This window comes from Podarcis cretensis (genome assembly GCF_951804945.1).
Source record: "Podarcis cretensis genome assembly, chromosome: 6".
Taxonomy (NCBI): domain Eukaryota; kingdom Metazoa; phylum Chordata; class Lepidosauria; order Squamata; family Lacertidae; genus Podarcis; species Podarcis cretensis.
This window is the reverse complement of record NC_137175.1, coordinates 32,504,008-32,527,886: the sequence shown is the minus strand read 5'-3', so window position 1 is coordinate 32,527,886 and position 23,879 is coordinate 32,504,008. Positions and strand designations below refer to the sequence as shown.

The following is a 23,879-nucleotide window of genomic DNA, read 5'->3' as shown; positions in this document are numbered from 1 at the left end:
TCCATCCCTCCTCCCCAATACTTACATGGTACATTCCTGTTCGTCCTCTGCTAGAAAGTGGTATGTTCGGTTATCTGAAATAAACACACACACACACAGAGAGAAAGAAAATTTGTTTTAGAAATATTATCAGAACACAAAATGATCCCACGGAATCTCCCAACAAACCATGAGCTGTAAACCAAGGTTTGTTTTTGATTTACCACTCATGGTTAATTAGGAGGTGATGAAACATGTTCCATGGCTTGGCCCTAGGTTGCACAACTGCAGCACAGCTGGGGAGGAGCAAAATGCTCTGGGGACCTGCATGTTTGCTTATTCTCACTAAACCATGATTAGGCTTACATTATGTGTAAATGAGGCCAATGGCTAGCCAAGGTCACCCAGTGAGAAAGGAATGAAATTCAAGGATAAGGTAAGGTTTAAGATGCATTCCCTCCCCGGACTCCTACAAAAAACCCCCGCTTCACCTGTACCTTTCCTATGAAGCACTATAGAAAAAGGGTGCTCTTTGAAATGCTTCCTCAGAAAATGAGGACTTACGTGAAATAAGATCAAAGCACTTCCTGTCATCCACATTTGGCTTCACTTGGCAAGTGAGCAAATTCAGCTTGACTGGAGTGCGATTTAGCTAGGTGATGAAAAAGAAAATAATATTGTAAGTCAGTTTCAACACTGTCCAGTTGCACAACCTGCATACAATATGGATTATGCACATACGAAACAGAAATCAGGTGGATCTCCACTACACACTCATCATTCTAATCACCACTAGACCAAACACTGGGGTATGAAGAGCAACAGCAAACATTGTCCAGAACCAGGAAAAACTCACTCCTGACCCCTGGGATAACAAGTACTTCTTTTAAAGGGATACTTCCTGTTTCACTTTTGTAGGGAAGGTGAGCTTTGGAAGTACCCTAATAAAGTTATTGTACGTAACTGGTTTCTGAAGAAGCTTATTCTCCAATCCATCTACACTGAACAGACGAAGCATGATGCCTACCGTGCTGTGTGAGATGGTCAGGTAGCCATACCTGACTGTGCATTTTCTCTTCTGCCAGACCTTTCTTAAGCTGAAAGTTAAAGGTAACATTACATTAAACAGAAAGTCTCAGGTGGGAGACCCAACCTGTCAAATACTAATTCCAACCACTTCACTAGGGTAAGTGCATCAAAGGGCATGATGGAAATAAACACAATGGCTGTCATCCTAAATTAATTTACAGAAGTTCATGGGAGGAGTGTCTACTGTTGTTTTCCCCTCTTACACTCACAAAAGTCTCTCCGGAAGACTCACTTGAACAAGCATCTTAGCGGCAACATCACATCTCTTACTTAGCCCTTGTTACAACCACATATGATATTTCTAAAATGACATCGGGTTACATATAAACATGACACAACTCAGTCTGCCAATTTTTGTGAGGGTAAGGCATGGACCTTTCACCAGCAGCATAACAAGCAGGAATTCAGCACCACATGTCCCTCTTCTCAACATGGAAATGCATGATGAGAAATTTCATCCACTAAAGTTTGGCTTGTTCGGTAGTTGCTTGTTTCTTTGTTTTGTTTATTTATAGTCTGCCGTGCCATATAAAGTCTTTCCAGGGCAAGCCTGAAGAATGATTTGGTTCACATGTCACATTAAATCATACTTAAAACAAACAAACAAACAATGGTTTAATGTGAGCACATGGTGTGCTGGTGCATGCTGCTGAAAGGGTAGACACTTCTCTACTCTTTCACTACCACTGCTGGGAAGCAAGCCAGAGTCTGTTTTGTCATGCTGCCCAAATCCAGGTTTGTGGTTTGCTTCTCTCCAAACAAACCATGAGCAGTGAAACTAAGGCTTGCTTTTGGCTTGCTACTCATGGTCTGTTTAGAGGAGAAAAATCATGAGCCCAGGTTTAAATATCACAACAAGCCAAACTCTGGCTTCTTTCCTGGCAGAGTGGTAACAGCATGGGTGCAAGAGGAGTAGGCAGAACTTTTCAGCAGCATGTGCCAACACACTGTGCATCCACATCAACCCATTGGCTGCTTTAAACTTTGGTTTAATGTGATGTGTGAACCAGACCTATGAGTGTGGAGAATGCTGCTGAGTTCAGGTTCTGCTTGCAGGCTTCCCATAAGCATCTGGTTGGCCACTGTGAGAACTGGACTTACATGAACCATTAGCCTGATTCAGCAGGCTCTTCTTATGATTTTGTTGCTGTAAACTGAGCTCATAAAATATATTTGCAGTTGCCAGATCTGAAGTGGTTTCACTTACCCATCACTTTTCTTAAAGAGACTCCCAGATCTCTCTGTGCCATACTGCTTATTTCCCTGTAACTGGTGCATGCTGTATCTCAATGGCTTGCTAACAGAATTCTGTTGGGAAACAGAACAGGTTTGCAGCACTTTGTAGTTTTTCTCAAGTACAAATCTAATATTGGCCCAGGATTCAAAAATCCAAGCTTCATGCTCTTACAATTATTCCAAACCTCTGTTCACATTCACCAAAAACATTTGTGAAATAGAGTTCCTTATTTTCTGACTCCAGCACACTAGAATTTTAATGTAAACCCACCCAATTTGCACATTCTGAACCAAGATGGAAACTGAAACACAGCTATCTCTCAAAATCTGTCCAAATTTTGCAATACAGATCTCAAACCAAACAAGATACACAGAACTGCACATATTAAAGGAAAGCGTGCACACAAAATGAGCTTATTAGTGAAAGTAACATGGAAAAATACATATTGGGGGAAATGACTTGCCCAAATCCATATCAATGGCCACGATGCATACAAAATATGTATATTAGGAGAAATGTGCAAAAAATTGCATGAAGATTTTTGAGTACTTTTTTTTTTTTTAATCACACTGATGAGGAAACTGAACTTAAGATTGAAACAATGTGGAACTAAGGGAAACCAAATTAGCTAATTCATCCATCCCTATTCCTAGGCAAAAGGAGGTGCTCCCTCACCAGTTTTACCTCTTTGGGCTCCAGCTGCAGCGCTGCTTTCAGTTGATCGCGAAGAGAGCACAACTGCTTTTTCTCCTCATCCTGCTTGGCCTTCATCTGAAAGGGCAGCGCAACAAACATTCCATCAAGCAAGGGAGTTCTTCCATCTGCTGCTGCTAAATCCCTTCAGTAGGCATTTCCTTCCTCTTTTTACATTCTGCACCGAGTAACTCTGCTATGTTTACTGCAGAGATGGGGAGGCTGTGGCCCTCCAATTCCCAAAACAGTTCCCAGCCAGCTTGGTTAATGGTCACTCCCAATGGGAGCTACTGTCTAACACCAGTATCACTTGGAGGGCCATAGGCTTCCCACACTTGGTCTATAGACTCTATAGGAATGACCAAGCTCCCACTATTTCATATTATTTAAACAAAGACTAAAAGTAACTAAGGTTGATCACCACTTGCACAAGCCCCAGCTTAGATGTTCATATGCCTGCACTTTTGGGCCACATCCACTTCTATCACACTATTACAGTGCTCTTCTATGGATCCACATGGCTGACAGGTACCAGGGCAGGTGAAAAAACAGGATATGCATTTTGTATTAATAATAGTTGTGTCATCTGCACCTGAATAGAATATCACAGGTCAGTGACCTGACAATGGGTATTATACAGACCCTCCTGTACTGTATAATGCCTCTTCTTCTGTCATACATGGAGCAGCAACCATCAATTGTTTCAGAAGTCTTGTCAAGACTTACCGTACCCTTTTGCCTCTACCTGGCTCATAACATTGCAACCTGTTTTACATGTTTGAATACTCTCATTTTCTGTTTTATTTCCTTTTATGTGTTTATAATATTGCTGTTTTATTGGTTTTAGTTCAATGATATTATACTATGCCTTAAAAGCAGTAGACATGGTGACAATATTATTGTGAAGGGGGAAATACATAAAATTTGCCTATTCTCCGGCTGTAGCTTTTATGATTTGATTATGTTTTGATTTTTAGATAGCTTTTGAGTTTTTGGTTGCTTTCATTTAATTCTGTTAGCCAGCTTAGATCCTTTTTAATGAAAGAAAGGCAGGATATAAATCTTTTACAGCACAATCATTTACCTGTCTACTCAGAAGTAAGCTCCACTGAGTTCAATGTGACTTACTTCAGGGAAAGTGTGTATAGAATTGCAGCCCTACAGTAAGGGCCTACTGTGACTTTATCCCAGTAAGCATGCATAGAATTGCAGCCTTAGTACCTTAGAATAAAAAGTAAGACTTAGCATCATGTTACAGTGAAAAGTGCTCTGAGAAAGATACAAAAATAATGACCATTCAAAATCTCAGGGTGCCTCCAGACCATCAGCAATTTGCCCAAACAACTCAGGGGCATACTGGAACTAAAGGTTTGCACAATTAAAGTGGACTGAAGTGCTCTGTCACCCCAGCACAAGAAATCAGCTTAAAAGCCAACAGAGTTTTTGTAGTTTTGAAAGTGACGTGGAAATGCATAGAAAAATATGGGATGAATGACTGATTATAACAGGAAGACATCTAAACACTCAACAAGCAAATCAGGATGGATGTTCATTGCCTTTTAACTACCCTGTTAAAAAACCCCACACAGAACAAATGCTCCACTACCTATGGATGAATGAGGAATCAACAGATCCTCTGGAGGAGCCCTGACATATTCTCTAGTGCTGCTGTATTCAACTAATGTTTACTCAGACTACACACACTGAAATTAATGGACCTAAGTTAGTCACGACTATTAATTTCAGCAAAGTCTGCTCTCAGCAAATGTTAGTCGAACACAACCCTCTGAAACTGATGAAGCATACTCACACTTTGAAGCTCAGGAGTAAGATTCTCTATAAACTGTTTGTGCTTCTCTGTTGCCTTTAAACATGCCTGGAAAAAACTGTCAGAAAAACATTGTGGAACAAAAGTAGAAAAAGGATATTCCCAGTTCCCAACCCAGAGGCAAAGCACAGCCATCATAGCTAGTAACCACTGATACCCTTTATCCTCCATGAATTTGTATAATCCTCTTTTAACACATTCTGAGTTGGTAGCCATCACTGCCTCCTGTGCGAGTGAGTTCCATAGTTTAACTATGCACTGCGTGGAAAAGGGCATTATTTAATCAGTCCTGAATCTTCCATCATTCAACTTGGTTGGACAACCACAAGCTTTAGTGGTATGAGGGAGAAAAACTTTATCCACTTATTCCATTCCGTGCACAATTATATAAACTTCCATCACGTCACTTCTTACTCACTTTTTATCAGGAATATAAAATCCTAAATGCAACCTTTCCTCATAGGGGAGCCACTCCACCCCCTTGATTATTTTGCTTGCCCTTTTCTGAGCCTTTACCAGCTCTACAATGTCCCTTGGAGGTATTCCAAACATGGTTGCATAATCCAGGGCTTAATCCAGATTGGAATGTTCTGGAACTCCCTTAAGGCTGGGATGGGACCTTTTTTGAGTCTGGGGGCTGCAGTGAAAAACTGTAAGGGGCCACATTTCATAAGCAAGCAGGGCCAGAATCAAAAGTGGGTGAAGTTGGGAAGCGCAGTATCGTACATCTTGAACACACAGGCACAATCACACAAGTTACTTAATGCAGACGTATACTTAAGGGCAAGGCTTAAGGGTTGTAAAGATGTAATGTGGGGAAGCTCTGCTATGGGGAAAGAAGACTGTTCAGAATAAAAAAAAGGTGTGTGGAGAGAGAGATCTCACACACACTATAAATGAAAAATAAATGAATATCATAAGGCTCTCCTACAGAAGCTCATGATGTAATACTGTTGTTAATATTTAAGATGCTCAATAATTTATTGCAACATTGTGAGGAATGAGAATATAGGAACTGATTGCACTTACTTGAACTGGGAGTTGCAGTGATTGATGTTGTTCTGCAGCAAGTCAACTCCTTTCTTGGTGTTAATCTCATTCACTTTAATTAGGTACTGGAGGGAAAGGGAACATGGACCTGCTGAGTTTACTTATTTTGTTTTGTTTACTTATGCCTCCTCTGCTCAAATAGAAAACAATGTTCTGCAGTGATTTGTTTTGTTTAAAAATGCTTTCCCCAAATTACATGACCTTTTTTTTTTTGTAAATTGTACCTTGCATCATTAGCATAATTAATTTGCTACATGAACTATATAATACACTAATTGTTCTTCAAAGACAGCACAATAAACTGGCTAAGATCTAGATTTCTTGTAAGCAGAACTCCAAGGAGGTTCCTGCTACTGGAAAGTGGGCACATAGGTAATTTTCCACTTATTCCCCCTCCCCTCTGCAGCTCCTGTGCCATCCAAAAAGCTGCTCTTAAGGACCAGGAGACTCACAGAACAAAATGGGAGGTGGTACAAAGTAAGAGGGCAACAATCAGGAAAAATTGCCTCAAATTCTAAAAAAATCAGTTCCATCCCCCCCCCTTCAAATTCTAAAAAAGGCAGATATTAGACAGTGTTTATATTGTCTTTTAATTTACCCTTGACAACTCATTCTTACTTCCACAGCTACTAGTGTAGAAGGAGTATTTTCCCCCTAAAAGTGAACAGCAAACACATTCAGTTGCTGCTGGTGGATATGTTGTTAAGATATTCCTTTAAAAGTAAAGGACCTCTGGACAGTTATGTCCAGTCAAATGCAACTATGGGGTGTGGCGCTCATCTCACTTTTCAGGCTGAGGGAGCCAGCGTTTGTCCACAGACAGCTTTCCAGGTCATGTGGCCATCATGACTAAACCACTACTAGTGCACCGAGGACCGTGACGAATGCCAGAATGCACCTATATAACCACATTGCATTGTACCAAAGAGAATACACTCTCTGGGGGAAGCATTGCATTTCCCCAGGTACAAAACACAAAGCATTAAGACTTTAAATGCTGGAGAAATCTGATATCCTGGCAACTGAGCCACAATCCTGAAAACTGCACAGAAACAAAATAGAGGTTCTGGCTGTCCCCTCACTGCGAGAAGCCAAGTTACAGGGAGCCAGGCAGAGGGCCTTCTCGGTAGTGGCACCTGCCCTGTGGAATGCCCTCCCCCCAGATGTCAAAGAGAACAGCTACCAGACTTTTAGAAGACCTCTGAAGGCAGCCCTGTTTAGGGAAGCTTTTAATGTTTGATGCATTACTGTATTTTAATATTTTGTTGGAAGCCACCCAGAGTGGCTGGGGAAGCCCAGCCAGATGGGCGGGGTATAAATAATACATTATTTATTATTATTATTATTATTATTATTATTATTATTATTATTATAGCAAGCACACATTTATTGTAGAGAAATGTCTTACATCCAGACTCAACTTCTGTTTGTACTGTAATTTTTTTTTCTAGGTTGGGCACAATATCATGTAGGACCCATTGTTTCATTCCATCAACAATGAAAGTAAAATCTTTAGCAGAGGAAAATTCCTTCTTAAAAAAATTATTGCCTCTACTTGGCCTTCAAGTGCCCTGCTTATGGAGTTCAGAGATGCTTCCTTTTTACTAGATGAAGTAATAGTTTGCAACTCTTATTATTATTTACATAACAATTTAAATAATCTGATATGAGTATCTGTCCTATAAAGGGAAATAGACAGACTATATCATGTTTTAACATGCAGGAAACGATAGGAAGAAGCACTTTTTCATCTGCCCCACTCACCTCACACATGTGTAACTGGAACATCCTTCGTTCCTTTTCCATCTCCTCAGCGATCTCCCCTCCTGCAACCTCTGTCCGTACCATCCCATACTGTTTTGCCAGCTCTCGTTTTTCCTTCTCTATCTTTGCACTGAAATTTAGAAAGAGACAGTATTTATTAATGGCTGTGTGCAGGTGTATTTTGCTAGAAACAATTCCAGGTACAGAAGCAATCATTGGCTTAAGAGGAAAAGGCCAACTTACAGTTTGTTCTCATAGTCTTTATAGGCTTTCTCAAAAGGCTTTTTAAAGTCCTATCAAGAGACAAAGAAACTAAGACTTAATAAATCTAGTTGTTTTATTTCTTCTTCCCTATTTCAGTCCTTTCAAGATTTCTCACATTTCATACAGATTGCTAAACTGTTATGCTGCCCTATATGGGGTGAAAAGAATCAAACCTTTATTTTCCCTGCCTGCTATTTTCATGCTTTTTATAGTGCATCTCAATACTTGATCCCACAGGATCAGTTTAAAACATTGCATTGCATTGCAATGAGAACAAGGTTAGGCAACAAAGTCTTGCAGCACATAAAGATTAAAAAATGGAAAGAGTGCCATTTGTGCCTCCTTGAAGTTCTTGGAGGAAAGGCAGAATATAAATGTAAAAATGAATGAATGAACAAAAATCTAAGCAATCTCACAGTAATAACCAGACAGAAACACATTTTTCAGCATCTATTTACTCACCCCTTTAAAGTCTCCCTTGATCAGTGAGTCCAGGGAAAAGTGAATGTTGTGATACAGGCTCAGCAACTACAAAAAGAGAGAGTTCAATATGTAGCTAGCACTAATGGCTTCTTCATATTATTGAGTGCTCTCCAGCAATAGATGATAATCTCAGACATCATTTTCATTTAGAGAATACAATACTGCAGATTTAGGGCTTTGTTTGCTTGTAACAACCTAAATAAAAACATACAGATCCAACTCGCACTATGGGAATGCAAAAACAAGTGCAACAAGCAGGCAATCTCAGTCCTTTGAGTATTATCCCAAACTCCTAAAGTACGGGTGTCAAACACAAGGCCCACGGGCCGAATCCGGCCCGCCAGACCTCGTCATGTGGCCCGTGTAACCGCCACCGGCTGCCAGCCTTCACCTTTTATTCTCGCTCTTTTTTTTGACACAAGAAAGCGGCCTCTTCAGCGCATGTGCGGCAGCCTACAAACCAGAGAACGTCTGCCCTCTAGCGGTGGCGCGGCCCCCGATGAATTTGAGTTTGACACCCCTGTCCTAAAGCATCTCTGTAGTCCAGTCCGAAACTTTACAGATCTCCTCAGAGGCAATGTCTTTTCTCAGAGATGCCAAACCAATTTCAGTAAAGGAAAACCAGAAGGCCTTTTGCATGAGAGGCATTAACACCAGTCTATTTGATATAGCAAAACACCAGTATTATGTGGCTTATAATGCCACCTAGTCCAGGCACCTGCTGGAATCTGCTGGATCAACCCAGTGGCCCATTTCTCACAGTGGACATCCTGGAGGTCCTTGAGCATTTTGTGCTTTAGAAATGTGTGTTGCATTTATGATTTTTATTGTAAGCCCCCTTTGGAGATCCAAGTTTTAATTGAAAGGTGGGGATGGAAACGTTTAAAATAAAGTAGAACAAATAAAACAAAAAATAATTGCATTATTGTTTTAGCTTGTCAAAAAGGAATGGGAAAGGAGGGATCAAACTGTAGGCTTATTTGCAAGCCCTAATTTCAGTAAGTAAAGGCAAGGTAGCCTTTTGAGATTCTCCCATGGCCTTTGCTCTTCTCCTTAGGGCCTGGAAGGGAAGACTGACACCATTGACCATGCCCCTGTCATCATGCTTCTGTTTTTCAGACAAATCTGTGGGTGCGGAGAACAGTTTCATACCAGGCTCTTGACAGCATCTAGCAGCTCCCGTGAGAATGAAGCAAAGGTGATGAAGGCTTCAGCTAGCTTCTCATCACTGTTGTTGTGATAGTTCCCTGAAAACCTCTCCTGGGTAATAATGTGAGCTTCTAAGTGGTTAATGAGATCTGCAGAAGCAAAATTTGTTTGAACATTCATGTACGCCTTTCTGAAACAAACAAACAAAATTCCCTAAAATGATAAAACCTGTTTGACTGAATTAGCAATGAAAGCCCTGACACAGTAATTCAGGAGTAAGTCAAGTGGTTATGCTTTGTTGAGTTGCTTTCTTGCTAATAATCAACAAATTATGGAGCGATGTTTTCTTAATGGCAGCTATTAACTACAATTTGTTTGTACGTGGCAAAAGAAAGGTACAATCTGGGTAGAGTCAAATGGAGGAGAGGGGCAGATGGAGAGAGCTGCCAATACGATGAAGGATTTTGCCATTGTGCAGCTGATGCCTTTGGGAACCTGACCCAACTGCAGGACCAGCAATTCTGCAACCTGTTTTTAGGAATCCATTTGTTTCCATGGAACTCTACTTGTATTATTTTAAACAGCTGTTGTAAAGATGCCACCCCTGGATTTCACATTGCTCAGGGAAGTGAGGAACATGGGGAACTACTGATACAGTAGTACCTCGGTTTAAGAACAGCCCGGTTTAAGAACAATTTGGTTTACAAACTCCGCAAAACCGGAAATAGTGTTCCGGTTTGCAAACTTTACCTCAGTCTAAGAACAGAATCTGAACGGTGGAAGGGCACTGGCGACGGGAGGCCTCATTAGGGAAAGTGCGCCTCGGTTTTAGAATGGTTTCAGTTTAAGAATGGACTTCCGGAACGGATTAAGTTCGTAAACCGAGGTACCACTGTACAGAGTTCTGATCATTGGTCTGTCTTGCCTATGCTGCCTGGCAGTGACTTTCCAGAGTTCCAGGCAAGAGTCTTTTCTAGCTCCATCTGGAAAAGTCAGGAGCATTGCCTGGGACCTTCCGCATGCAAGGAATGTGCTCTACCACTGTTGCCAAATTATAAAGATTTCGTTATCATTTTAATGTGGTTATCACACATTTTAAAATATACTCCCTGCATGGAGTATTCTAAGCACAATATGACTTGTTATGAGTAAAGTTTTTGAGTGTGCACACATCAATAATAATAATAATAATGATGATGATGATGATGATGTTGCACTCCACCCCAACTTCCAAGTGGTGCTTACTCAGAGTTCTGTTTCCTTGGAATGAGGGACAGCACCGTCTGTAGTGTCTTTAGGATATATGGTTTAGTAACACATATGTACAACCTGAGCCTAAAATGAGGGGGTTCACAGCATTAAAACCTCCCATAGCCACAGCCATGGTTTCTAGCAGAAATCAAGCATGCCTCTCCCTCTCCAGCTTCTGCCTGCAGCCTGCTTTCCTCTCTCACACACAAGTGCCCTGGCACTTCCAACTACCAATTAAGTGAGGGAGGGGGCCCACCCATTTGTTCTCTGGCACAGAGCAACTTGATCCTTATGGCCATTAACTCACACACAAAAAACCCCTTGCCTGACTAGTTCAACAATGAGATCTTCCAAGATATTTTAACCCTTGCTGGTTCCATGACCCCAGGAATTAGAAGGGACTCAGGCATCATGCAGATGAACCCCCCACATCAATAATATTAATGCAGTATGCCATTTAATTGCCCAAGCGGCTTGCAAGTTGTTTACAAAATCAATTGCAAAAATATTAGCACATATATCTAAAATACTGTTATAAGTTTGAGGTGTTAAGGTATGTGCCAGACTCCTCTAATCTCTGGATCCAGCAAGTGTTAGAATTTAATCAAGGCTTTTAATTCTTGGAATAGTCAGGCTAGCCACCTGGTGAGGCGATAACCTGGATGACAGGCCATGAAGAGGGCACAAGATGGCAAATGGGTGGAGCCCCCTCCTTCAACAAATGAAGTCAGAGTTTAGCGTGGAGAGTGGGAGCAGTAATGTGATACAGAATCAAAGCAGTGCACAGAGACAGAGACAGACAAGAGAGAGAGAGAGAGAGAGAGAGAGAGAGAGAGAGAGAGAGAGTCATCTGCTTGAATCCAAGATTGCAGCTATGGGAGAAACAACACCCTTTTGGGGTGTTGATGCTGTGAAATGCCCCCCCCCCATCATAGGCTTAGGTATATATGGGTAAATAAACCATATACTGTATTACTGTATCATAAAAGCACAACACCACAGTCTCCACCGTGACTCATTCCAAAAGGAAACACGAACCCTGAATAAGCACCTGGAATCTCACAACACTAGGAGACTGGGATGGCATGCAATAAAAGAAATCCATTAAAACAACACAACAATTAAAAGAACAAATTAGAACTATTAAAACAGGAGGCTCTGGTCAGGAGATTAGGGAATGCTTGTTTAAACAGGTGTGTGTATGCATAAAAGCAAGATGTGTCTTTCAAGATCTCATCCTATCAACTACATCTGTGATTGCCAAATTCTGTCTGCAATCCTATACATACTTGCCAAAGAGTAATTATTACCATTCTATTAATTTAACAGGATTTAATAGGACTAGTAGACATGTATAATATTGCATTGTAAGACTCTGAGATGGATCGTCTTCCTATAAGAATTGATAAGTGGACACTGGTAAAATTAGCCCTTTTAAGCAACCCTTAAAAGTACAGGAAAATTCTCAGGGCCTCTGGGCTGGGCAGCCCATAGCACATCCCCAATGACAGTCTGACCTTGTCCAGTTGTGTGCTCTGCTTTCACTGCTTTCCTCATTTTTTGCAGAACGATTCGATCAGAATCTAAAGCCTAAAGGCATTAAAGAAAAAAAGAAAAAGACATCCTAAGCACAAGCTGCTCTCCCAAAGCAAAACAAAGTTTATAAATATGCAAAAATTATTATACATGATAAGGTTATATTTTTCTAGGTGCAAAACAGAATTCAAGTTGCCCCAAGGGCTACTGGGATAAACAAACCAGTAATAACCACTCTCCTCTATTTTGAAAATCAAATCATGTTGGTCTTCTATATCACGTCCAGCTGTATACCCACCCCCACTGTTTTGAGGAGGAACTCTGGATAACTCAAAAGCTTTGTGCCCCTCACCCTCATTACTTAACATTCTAATGCTGCTCTCTTGAAGTTGTGGATGCTGCTTTCGATATTCCTGCCTCTCGTGCACACTGAGTTCATGCAACATTTCCGTTTCCTGATGTGCAAGCTTTTCTTTTCAGCCCTCAAACTATTCATATTTCTAAATGGTTTCCTGTTTCCAGCTTTTCATTTTATCTTAACATACTGCCCTAAGGCTCTTTTACTGTTTTATGGGTTCTGCTAAACTGCATTATGCAAAGCTAGATCAGGCATCCTGGCCTTTGGATTTCGCTTCACAAATGAGTCCAACATTTGGAAACTGAAGGGCAGATATGCAACGGATTTCATAAGAGGAAATGAGAAGGTGAGAAGGGCAGAAGTGGTTTCAAGTTAGACAAAGGACAGTTTGGTGGTGGCTCCCACACGCCTACACAGAAAGCTGTGAGATATGATTGCATTTTGAAAGGGTGCCCTATAGGAACATAGGAAATCAGGTCAATGTTGTCTACTTTGACTGGCAGGCAGCTCTCCAGGTTTTCAGACATGGGACTGCTTGGAGAGGCTGAGATCTGAAACTTGGACATTTTACATGCTCTACCACTGAGCCACAGCCCTTCCCTTATAGATGGTAAGAACAATGTGGTTTAGTTAGTATCAGAGCAAAGCAAACAGATAGATCACATGGACAACAGTGCAATTCATTTATTTCTTTTAACACCAACAGTGCAATCCTATACATGCTTTCTTGCCCCATTTTAGCCCTAGGTATACAATTGCCTTGCTTGCCAGTCTTCTAATAAATGCAAAGTTGCTGAGGACAAGGACTTAAGCCACCAGGCCACTGAATAGGGATGAGAATAATTCCAAAGGCAATTTTATGTCCTAGGTCACTGTGACAAAGGGGCACGTCAGCATGTCTTAGGATGTGCTTTCTCCCAGGTGACTTTGGTACCCATGGAAGGGGCCTTCCTTTGGGTTCCTTCTGTCAGTGAGGAGAAATCTGACAAGATATCAAGTAGAGGCTCTTGCCTGCAACATAGCTATGGAATCTGTTCCCCCAGATCTGGTCCTTCGGTCATTAGAAGGCAAGTGAATACTGCCTGTTTAGAAGAAGTGGTTTCTGTTAATTTCATTGGCTGGATGGGCAGTTTTGTATTGAATAAAAGTTCCCCTGAAGCTTGTGCTATTTGGTTTTTCGAGCTCATTTATGGGAATTGGTTGTTCTCTGTTAATCTCTATGGACATTGTGCAAGCTGTTTTTAGCTTCCTCTTTTGAAGGAAATGTGGGGTACAAATCCTTAAATAAATAAAAATAACTGCATCCATATTCGCTCCTCAGTTTGTCTATTTCCCTGCACAGAGTGAGGAACACCCAGCAGCAAACTCTCCTCATGGGATCCCAAAATCTCCCCCTCCGCTTTGGCTTCGGCCCAGCCACTGCCACCTCCTTCCTTGAACCCTCTCTTACCTCCTCTAGGCTGCAAACCGTGTTCCTGCATTTGCCCATGTGGCTGGAAAAGGAGGAGGTGGTGGGAGAGCTGAGATCCTCTTGGGTCTGGGATATAAAGTCCTGGACAGAGATAAGCTCAGGCATCCTGCCTCCTTAACGCCTCGTTGCAGATCAGATCCAGAGAAGAAGAAGCGTCAGACTGCCAGGCCACAGAAAAAGGGGAACTCAGGATTGAGAGGAAGCAGCTAAGGGTAGCTGAGAAGGCCACAAACACCAGAAAGGCAGAGCATCGGCCGCTGTCCCTCCATGTCCACAAGTTGCAAAGAGCTGACCTCTTGCCGCTGCTTCCCTGCCCCCAAACACACTCAGAGTTTGTTAAATACTCTTTAACATGGGAGCCGCCGACTGCTAGGGGCTGGGGTCCCTTCAGCCTCCCCAATAAAATATTTGAGGGGACTCCCACCCAAAAAAGTTGATTCAAATGGTGTGTGTGTGTGCCATGTCTAGTGACTGAATATGTGGGGTGGGGCTTACCTGCCCCTCCCCCCAATATTTTATTCAAGTTGGCACCCCTGACTGTTCTGTTTCTGAATCCTCACTGAAACCTAGTAATTCTCTCTCTCTCTCTCTCTCTCTCTCTCTCTCTCTCTCTCGGAGTAGGGTTATTCATTATGTTTACTACTTGAACAGCTACATTCTGTTTAAACCATCCAGTCCTACTTCAAATATAAAGAATCAAAATATTGGGGAGCAGGAGAGGCCTTGAAGTCACCCATCAACACTTAGTACCTGAATAGTACAGACCAGGTTACCTGGTCACAATTTTCTCCACTATAGTGAGGTGTATTGCATTTCTAGTCGGCTGCTTAACCCTTGAGTTGCTTTTTAAGCTTAAAACTGCTCACCCTCAGTTGCTTCTTCACCTGCAGGGGAGAGAAACACACACACACAGAGAGAGAGAGAGAGAGAAGATACAGGAATCCCAGAGCTTCATCAGAGTTTTAATTCAAAATTGTTAGAGGGCACAAGGTCACAGAAGGCTAATCTACTTTTTCAAGAGCACAAGTAGGTTGTTGGACTGACACAGTGTGTGTGTCCGTCCCCCCCCCCCGCACAATTGCCCCAGCAGAGCAGATCTGCATTTGGAAATTTGCCTCTATGTGTGAATCACTCTGGTTGTATCAAAAAACACATCTGTAGAAATATGCATTTCTGGAAAAAAACACCACTCTGTAATTTGCAAAAGTGGCAGTGTTATTTATTTTTAAAGTGCATGTAATCTTTAAAGAACAGCAAAAATCATGTTACTATTTCACAGGGTAAAAAGACACAAGCAGCATTTCAGCTACTACAGGCAATATGGGGGGGGGGGGCATTACCTTTGTCCAAGACAGTTTTCTGTTGCCAAGACAACACATTTTCTTTGCTCCAAAAGTGCAGTATCTTGCTGGGAAAATCGAATTGCTTTGCTAGATAATGCTGAATAGTTCTTCACACAATGAGGTTGCACAAATGTCAGAGGCACCTTTTAGGCAGTGCTTGCAATGCTTAGGAGTAACATAACCCTACTCCTTATCCCTCCAATCTGTGATTTATATATTTACAAATATCATTTGATGGATGAACCTGTGATCCAGCTGCCCTGCTCTACTAACAAAAATGGAAAACAGCACAGCTGTCTCCCACTTCCAAACATGATGGCATGTATACTGCTTATTGCACTAGAGTGTAGGGATGGATGAGAAATGTGATCCGCATTTTAATGCAAATTTAGCAAATCTACATTTCTCAAACCAATACATTAAGGAATGGGGAACTGCCAACCCACAGACCAACTGTGAACCACTAGGGGTATCAATTGGACCTGTCAGGCAATTCCTAGCAAACCACACCCACATACCAGACTCATATGATTTGGAGACACAGACAGCAGTGACATAAAACTATAAATTCCTTTCCATTTTGCTAGGTTCCCATGCTTCTATATCTATTGCTATAGGTGGCCTCTTCTTATTTTCTTCTTAAGTGGCAGTTGATTGCTTTAGCTATAAAGAATTGCAGGGTCATAGAACAAGCATACCATCTTAAGAGCAAATGAAAGGCAAGGCGTTTAATGAATAATTCCAAAGGCGCTTCAGAGATAATTGTCATCACATCACAGATGTGAGCAGGATGCCTGACTGCCTAAATATGGGCAGTCTCTTCCCTTACTCTGACAGTTGCATTTTCAAAGTGCTCCAGGCACAATCAGCCAGCTGCACATGCTCCTTAATGTCTTTGGCACAAAAGTCACTGTTATCTTCCTTTGTCAAGTCCCAACTTGGGGAAGAGGACAGAAAGCACTGTCTTTAGCCGTTTATTATCTTCTCGCTGATGTATCCCGGCATTGTGTAGAGTATGAGAACCAAGAATATGGTCAGAATTGCAATAATAAGTAGTGCAATTATGTACTTCTTGTACCGCTTCCAAATGAAGAAGACAAACGTCTTCATGGGATTCACAAACCAGTTGAAGGATGTTTTTGGGCGACTGGGGAGAAAAGAAAGGGCAAGACTCAATGCAGGTTTGGACAAGGGTGTAGCAACAAAGTTAATGTTGGTAGCACATAGCTAGCGCCCCCCCCCCAGCTGATAATAGGTCAATGCTCACAGTGAAGACAAGTCAACCTATGCTTGAAAGCCTGGAAATCCAAAGGTCATTTTGCATTTAATCAGCTTTCCTGTTATATAGTGTGTTCCAACAATATTAATGTATTCCCTTTAATTCACAACAGTACAAAGCAGGAATGGGGAGCCTATGGCCCTCCAGATGCTGCTGGACTACAACTCCCATCATCTCTGGCTGATGGCCATGACAGCTGGACTGATGGTGGTTGGAGTCCACAGATTCCCCTATCCCTAGTATAGAGCAGGGGCTTCCCATAGGCTTGTATGCTTCCCATAGGCACCTGACCACCATATAACAGGATGCTGCATTAGACGGACCACGGCCTGATCCGGCCTGGTCTTCTCATTTACAAAGTCATTTATATAAATCGTTAGATACTTACTTGGGTTTCTCTAAGGGTTCAGGCTCTTTCCGTGCCCGACCAACTGGAGCATTCTCAGCCTCCTCTACAGTCAGTAGCTGGAATTCTGCTTCCACTTTTCCCTGGAGAGAAGCACACTGTGAGCAAAATGTCTGACATACTTCAAGAGTCTGCTGTGCTTCAGAGACTCCCATCCGCTTGCGGCCAGTGGTGGAGATCCTGCCAGCAGCAGTTCTGCCTTACACACAGTGGAGTGGGGGTTCTGGGCCAGCAGAGTGACGTTGGCATCGCTCTGCAGGTGGAGGCCAGTGGAGCTCAGCAGGACTTGATGGAAGGGGAGTCCCACTCAGCTCAGGCCACAATGAGTGGGTGTGGATTGCACCCTCAATGTACTACAGTGGTACCTCTGGTTACGTACTTAATTTGTTCCAGAGGTCCATTCTTAACCTGAAACTGTTCTTAATCTGAGGTACCACTTTAGCTAATGGGTCCCCCCTCTGCTGCTGCGCCACCACCATGCGATTTCTGTTCTCATCCTGAAGCAAAGTTCTTAACCTGAGGTACTATTTCTGGGTTAGCGGAGTCTGTAACCTGAAGCGTATGTAACCTGAAGCGTATGTAACCTGAGGTACCACTGTATTTGATTTGTGTTGTATGCTGCCTAGAGAAACGGCTTAACAAATAGCTAATAAATGTAAATAATTATAAAAATAAGTGCATCTTCAGTGAAGTTCTCTTACTGTAAGGATGAAGATATTTCCACTAGGATCTGAAAACTCAACGTCTTCTGGTTTTACAGAGCTCCTCCACTTCTTCTTCTTCTTTTTCTTCTTCTTCTGCTTAGCCTCCCTCTCTTCCCTTTCAATGTCTTCCTGGCCCTTGAGTTTGATGAATGGCCACCAGCCTCTCATTCGTTTGTTTCGGAAGATAGAGAAGCGGGGCATGGCCTTCTCCTTGGCCATCTTGATGGTGCACTGCTCTGAACTCTTGGCGGCTCTCACCATATCGTTCAGCTTCAACTCAATGGCTCCTTGAAACACAACCAAGTTGGGATAATATCATATACAGGCCACTTATAATGGGAGATTTGACAATCCCGCCCCCCCCCCTCAGATGGCTAGGAAACGCAGCATTTCCATCCATAGGGAATTGCAGGAATTTTGCTTGCAGCTATTGGGCTATCATATGATTTACAGAATTCAGGCAGCCACTACATTTTTGTAGAGATCACAGCATTAGACTGGAGCAAACAGTCCCCTGGTTCAAAACAGGAACTTCCATCATAATAGAAGTAGTTAGAAAACACACTGCAAAAAGGTGCTTACAGTAGGGTTACGCAAAAAGTTGTTGAGCTTTTGGTCTTTTGATTGACTTGCCTAACATCCACCTTTCAGAAACTCCCACCAGAAATCAATTCTGCCTTTGAAATCCCAGTAATGTATGGTAGCCCTAGCTTACAGGGTAGGGAAGCCTGAGATCATTGTCAATCTGACTGGGTGGAAAAAAGATTTGCAAACCCAAATACAGCAGTTTGTCTCAGTAGACAACTGAGACACAGCCAGCATAGCTGTGTCAGGGGAAAATTAAGGACCATCTGGCAAGGAATGAGCAAACAAAACTGAGCAGTATTCAGGGAACAGCAAGGCAAAGGAAACAAAGAGTCAGAAAACAGATTCAAGGCATAGCCCAGGAACTACTGACCAACTAATCAGCAGCCTCTTCCACTTCCTTTTATAATACAGTAGCTGTTAGGAGGCTGGAAGGCACAAAAGTAGGGAAGCTCAAGCAAGCCTGCATTCCAAGGCAGGGTGGGGCAGGAACTCTTCCTCAGCAACCAAGACATTTTACTTCTGGAGACAGAGAGCACAATGGCGCTGCCCCACAACTCCACATAAGAAAGCCAGCCAGACTAGCAACTGAATGCGAGAATGGCTGGTGGTTCATGTGGCGCCACAGAAATTTGAGAGCCCCAAATCCACCACTGCAAAATGCATCCACTAAATCACCCCCTGGGTGTATTTGTACACCACACAACATTATATTAAAAGGGGAGGGGTGAAGGAACACAGTCGCCTAAGCAAAAAGATACCTGGGAAAATCTTAAATGATCCTAACAGGTCACAACAGAGGCATCAAGAAAAAACTACATGATATCCTCCACGTGCTTCTTTCCTTCCATCTCAAGCTTTGTGATGTTCTTTGCCCTCACAGGTATTCCAGAACATTACATCTTCATTGGTTAAAAACATTCTTCTTCAACCTAAATTTGTCGTTAGCGTGCAATTTCTTACCACTAGGATGTTGTAAATCCCCATATTACATGAGGAAACAGTGGGATGTACAGAAAGAGGAAATATGCAAAAAGACGGCATAGTAGGAAATACAGCTGAGATCTCTTTGTTGCTGTCCACTTTCATGCATTCAATGTAACTGATATCTGGGCAGCAAACCTTGTTCAGAATTTGCAACTTCAGCCCAACAAATTTAGAATGAAGTTCAAAAATATGCAGTACCTTGGTTAACCACTAGATGGTGCTGCCTATTAGTTTTCCCTTGTTAGAGCTTGTTGTTGCCCCAGTGTATTTACAAAATTTCATCCATTATCCCATCTTGTTTTGATTCAGTTCCATGCAATTTAATCAATAGGAACTGAAACCAAATCAAAACAATATGGAGTCATGAATGAAAGGCTTTGAGTGGTGTTTTACCATTTGTTTGTATGCAGCAGACAAGCTTTTAATAGCTGTACTGAGAATTTGGACACAAATGGGCTAGATTACTTTTACTGAATATAAATTATTTGTATATGAAGGTGAAAAACAGATGGACTATAGAAAGATGTGCTTGCCGAGCACATGCACTCTCCTTTTCCTATCCCTGGAAGCCTCCTCGATTCAGATTAGCCGTTTTAGGAAATTGCACTGCTAAAAAAGCCTCTAAATGGATGAGTTTTATGCAGGCAGTGAAGGAGGAGTAGAAAGAAAAGGAGAGTTTCAGAAGCTTTGTAGGGCCAGTTTTTAACTCCCTGCAATATATTTGTTGCACACCCTTCTGGAAACAACTAAGAAGAAGAAGAAAAACATTTATATATGCCCCAAACCTTTAAAAGGCACAGTGAGCATTAAAATACCTAGAAAGTCATTTGCTGCAATCCTATCATAGTCCCAGACCTGAAGGACCAGGACAGCTGGCTCCCGAAATTCCGATTCCTCCAGAGAGAAGATGGAATCCTTCTTCTTGTAAGTTATCTCTTTTTCTGTTGGGAGGTAGTCAAAGCGAAACACAAATCTCCAGTTGAAGTTGCCTTCCCCAGTCAAAGAGTTAAAGTGAACATCTGTCTCTTGCTTGTCCTTCTCCAGTCCTTTGATCCAACTGCAGAAGAACCTTTATTAGAATCTAGTAATAATTTAGCATCAGTTCCTGGCCCCACCTCACAAAAGGCACAAAACCCATAATTTAGGGAGTACGTGTGGGAGAAGGAGGAGGGGGTCCCATTGTGCAGGTGAAAATGGGACAGTTACTTAGCGCTACATTGGATACAACCCAATATTACTTATTAATCAAAAGTTTTAACTCCTGCTAAACTAGCAACCCACTGTACTGAAACCAGAACAGTTGGCTGCTTATTCCATCAGGAAAATCCTCATGTTTCTAAAGAAATGATAAGCATACTTATCATTTCTTTATCATTTCGGACTTATCATTTCGGACTATCTGAATCTATTGGTGAAAGCACCTTTTCACATAGATGTCACTGGAGATTTCTCCTGTTATTGGATTGACGTCGTCAAGGACCACATCGTCTGTGTTCCAGATAATGACACGCAGCTCATAGCTAGAAAGAATGAGAAAATGCAAAGTTCTGTTCAAAACTTATTTTCTGCATCTGTAAATTCTGGACAAAACTTTCCACAAAGAACGAAGAGTACCCTTTACCAATATGAGGGGCCAGACTACCCAGTATGTGAACCACAACAGAAGCATGCCAAATGATCGTAGGGTAGACTGGGTGCAACTGAGTAATTTTAGTCCTTAGACCAGGGTTAGGGAACTGCATCAGGAAGGCAGGCCAGATCCTTCTCTCTTTTTCTTTTTTTTTATATATAAATTTTTATTAAGGGTTTGTTTTTTTAAATACAATAGAAAGAAAAAAACAACATGTGCAAATAACAAACAGATAAAAAAAGAACAAACATAATATTTGGCATCGTGTAGTAACCAACTTTTCTTCATTTTTGGACTTCCTCACATCTCCCGCTCCTGCATTCCATATTAATAAAACTTTAGCCAGCAATTTATCACCTTGTTTCCATTCTTATTATACACATTTTCAATAGTTTGTCCCTAACTTTGAATATTTTATCTAAATCTTAAATACCTAATTTTAACATAGTATTTATTCAAAATTTATTATTCTCACAGAATTCACTCATTCTCATAATCTTTTCAACTAACTTTATGGTGCCCTGTTGTTTTCGAATCTCTCATCCTTCTTAATATTCATATAGTTTACAGTGTCTTTGTAAATAGTCCTTAAATTTCTTCCAATCCTCCTCCACTGCTTCTTCTCCCAGGTCTCAGATTCTGCCAGTCATTTCTGCTAGCTCCATGTAGTCCATCAGTTGCATCTGCCATTCTTCCAGCGTGGGCAAATCTTGGATTTTCCAATATTTAGCTACAAGCATCCTTGCTGCTGTTGTTGCATACATAAAAAATGTTCGATCATTCTTTAACACCCTCTGGCCAACAATGCCCAAAAGGAAGGCCTCTGGTTTCTTAGGAAAGGTATACTTAAATACCTTTTTCAACTCATTATATATCATTTCCCAGAAGACCTTAACCCTAGGGCAAGTCCACCAGAGGTGAAAGAACGTTCCTTCAGTTTCCTTACATTTCCAACACTTATTGTCTGACAGGTGATATATTTTTGCTAGCTTGACTGGGGTCATGTACCACCTGTATATCATTTTCATAATGTTTTCTTTCAAGGCATTACATGCCGTAAACTTCATACCGGTGGTCCATCCCAGTCAGCAAACATGATGTTATAGCCAATGTCCTGTGCCCACTTTATCATAGCTGATTTAACCGTTTCATCCTGTGTATTCCACCTCAGCAACAAGTTATACATTCTTGAAAGTACCTTAGTCTTAGGTTCTAACAGTTCTGTTTCCAGTTTCGATTTTTCCACCTGGAATCCTAACTTTTTATCCAATTTAAAAGCCTCTTTAATCTGAGCATAATGTAACCAATCTCGCACTTTATCTTTTAGTTTCTCCATACTCTGCAATCTCCAATTGTCTCCATCTCTTTCTAATATTTCCCAATACTTCGGCCATTTGACCTCCATATTGGGTCTTTTCACAGCTTTAGCTTCCATAGGTGAAAGCCACCTTGGGGTCTTATTTTCTAATAAGTCTTTATATTTTGTCCAGACATTAAACACTGCTTTCCTTACAATATGGTTCTTAAAATTCTTGTGAATCTTAACCTTGTCATACCACAAATATGCATGCCATCCAAAAGCATTATTAAATCCTTCCAAATCTAAAACATCAGTGTTTTCAAGAAGCAGCCAATCTTTCAGCCAGCAAAAAGCTGCTGATTCATAGTACAACCTTAAGTCTGGCAGGGCAAACCCCCCTCTTTCTTTAGCATCAGTTAATATTTTAAACTTAATTCTAGGCTTTTTGCCCTGCCAGACAAATTTAGAGATATCTCTTTGCCACCTCCCGAAACACTCCATTTTATCCACAATCTGTAAAGTCTGAAATAGAAACAGCATCCTTGGCAATACATTCATTTTTATAGCAGCAATTCGGCCCAACAAGGAAAGTTTCAGTCTTGACCAACTTTCTAAATCTCTCTTAATTTCTGACCAGCACTTTTCATAATTGTCCTTAAATAGATTCAATTTTTTTGCTGTTATGTTCACCCCTAGATATTTTACTTTTTTAACCACGTTTAACTCTGTCTCTTTCTGAAACCTTTCTGACTCTGAAGCTGTCAAGTTTTTTTCCAATACCTTAGTTTTTTGTTTATTTAGTTTAAAACCCACCACCCGACCAAAGTCTTGAATCAATTGTAATGCCCTTTTCGTGCTAGATTCTGGCTCCTGTAGAGTCAAAACTAGGTCATCTGCAAAAGCCTTGAGTTTGTACTGTTTCGCTCCGACCTGAATTCCTTCCACCAACCGGTCCCCTCTAATCATATTCAAGAGCACCTCCAGGACCGAAATAAATAACAGAGGGGAAATAGGGCAACCTTGTCGTGTTCCTTTTTCAATCTTAAACTCTTCTGTCACCACATTGTTAACTATCAATTTAGCCTTTTGTTCTGAATAGATTGCATCTATCCCATTTTCAAATCCCCGTCCCACTCCCATCCCTTCCAGGCTTTTCCTCATAAATTTCCAATAAATATTATCAAAGGCCTTCTCCGCATCTATAAATATTAACACTACTCTTGTATTGATGTTTGTTTGCAAAAGTTCCAAAATGTCAATAATATTCCTTGTGTTGGCAAACAAATGTCTCCCTGGGAGAAAGCCTGCCTGATCTTTATGGATCACTTCACTTAAAACTTTTTAAAATCTGTTTGCTAAGATGTCTGCAAAAATTTTGTAATCCACATTTAAAAGGGAAATGGGGCGGTAATTCTTAAGTTGTGTCTTTTCCCATTCTGATTTAGGTATCAATGTGATGAAGGCTTCTTTCCACGTTTCCGGTGCTTTCTTCC

The 23,879-nt window shown here is 41.4% G+C and overlaps 2 protein-coding genes across 8 annotated transcripts in view; both read right to left on the bottom strand.

The window, feature by feature from the left end:
• Window positions 1–15,073, bottom strand: part of LOC307217565 (arf-GAP with SH3 domain, ANK repeat and PH domain-containing protein 1-like) — a 34,356-nt gene extending 19,283 nt beyond the window's left edge. Inside the window, exons 1-14 of one of the 6 annotated variants that reach the window (XM_079979015.1) lie at window positions 15,019–15,073; window positions 14,132–14,312; window positions 12,305–12,377; window positions 9,540–9,685; window positions 8,367–8,432; window positions 7,884–7,933; window positions 7,641–7,770; window positions 5,856–5,941; window positions 4,809–4,884; window positions 2,981–3,076; window positions 2,276–2,376; window positions 1,007–1,076; window positions 544–631; window positions 26–74 (exon numbers count right to left, since the gene is read on the bottom strand). In XM_079979015.1, the coding sequence (XP_079835141.1) occupies window positions 26–74; window positions 544–631; window positions 1,007–1,076; window positions 2,276–2,376; window positions 2,981–3,076; window positions 4,809–4,884; window positions 5,856–5,941; window positions 7,641–7,770; window positions 7,884–7,933; window positions 8,367–8,432; window positions 9,540–9,685; window positions 12,305–12,377; window positions 14,132–14,257 (1,157 nt within the window). In that variant the 5' untranslated portion in view covers window positions 14,258–14,312; window positions 15,019–15,073. Of the gene's footprint in view, window positions 1–25; window positions 75–543; window positions 632–1,006; window positions 1,077–2,275; window positions 2,377–2,980; window positions 3,077–4,808; window positions 4,885–5,855; window positions 5,942–7,640; window positions 7,771–7,883; window positions 7,934–8,366; window positions 8,433–9,539; window positions 9,686–12,304; window positions 12,378–14,131; window positions 14,465–14,902; window positions 14,991–15,018 lie in introns of those variants that run through there. The other 5 variants (XM_079979017.1, XM_079979016.1, XM_079979018.1 and 2 more) reach the window with 5 other exon arrangements.
• Window positions 15,074–15,240: 167 nt separating this feature from the next.
• Window positions 15,241–23,879, bottom strand: part of LOC307217514 (fer-1-like protein 4) — a 63,880-nt gene continuing 55,241 nt past the window's right edge. The window contains exons 41-45 of one of the 2 annotated variants that reach the window (XM_079978795.1): window positions 20,878–20,976; window positions 20,272–20,513; window positions 17,882–18,171; window positions 17,163–17,263; window positions 15,241–16,642 (exon numbers count right to left, since the gene is read on the bottom strand). In XM_079978795.1, the coding sequence (XP_079834921.1) occupies window positions 16,462–16,642; window positions 17,163–17,263; window positions 17,882–18,171; window positions 20,272–20,513; window positions 20,878–20,976 (913 nt within the window). In that variant the 3' untranslated portion in view covers window positions 15,241–16,461. The remainder of the gene's footprint in view (window positions 16,643–17,162; window positions 17,264–17,881; window positions 18,172–20,271; window positions 20,514–20,877; window positions 20,977–23,879) is intronic. The other variant, XM_079978796.1, reaches the window with a different exon arrangement.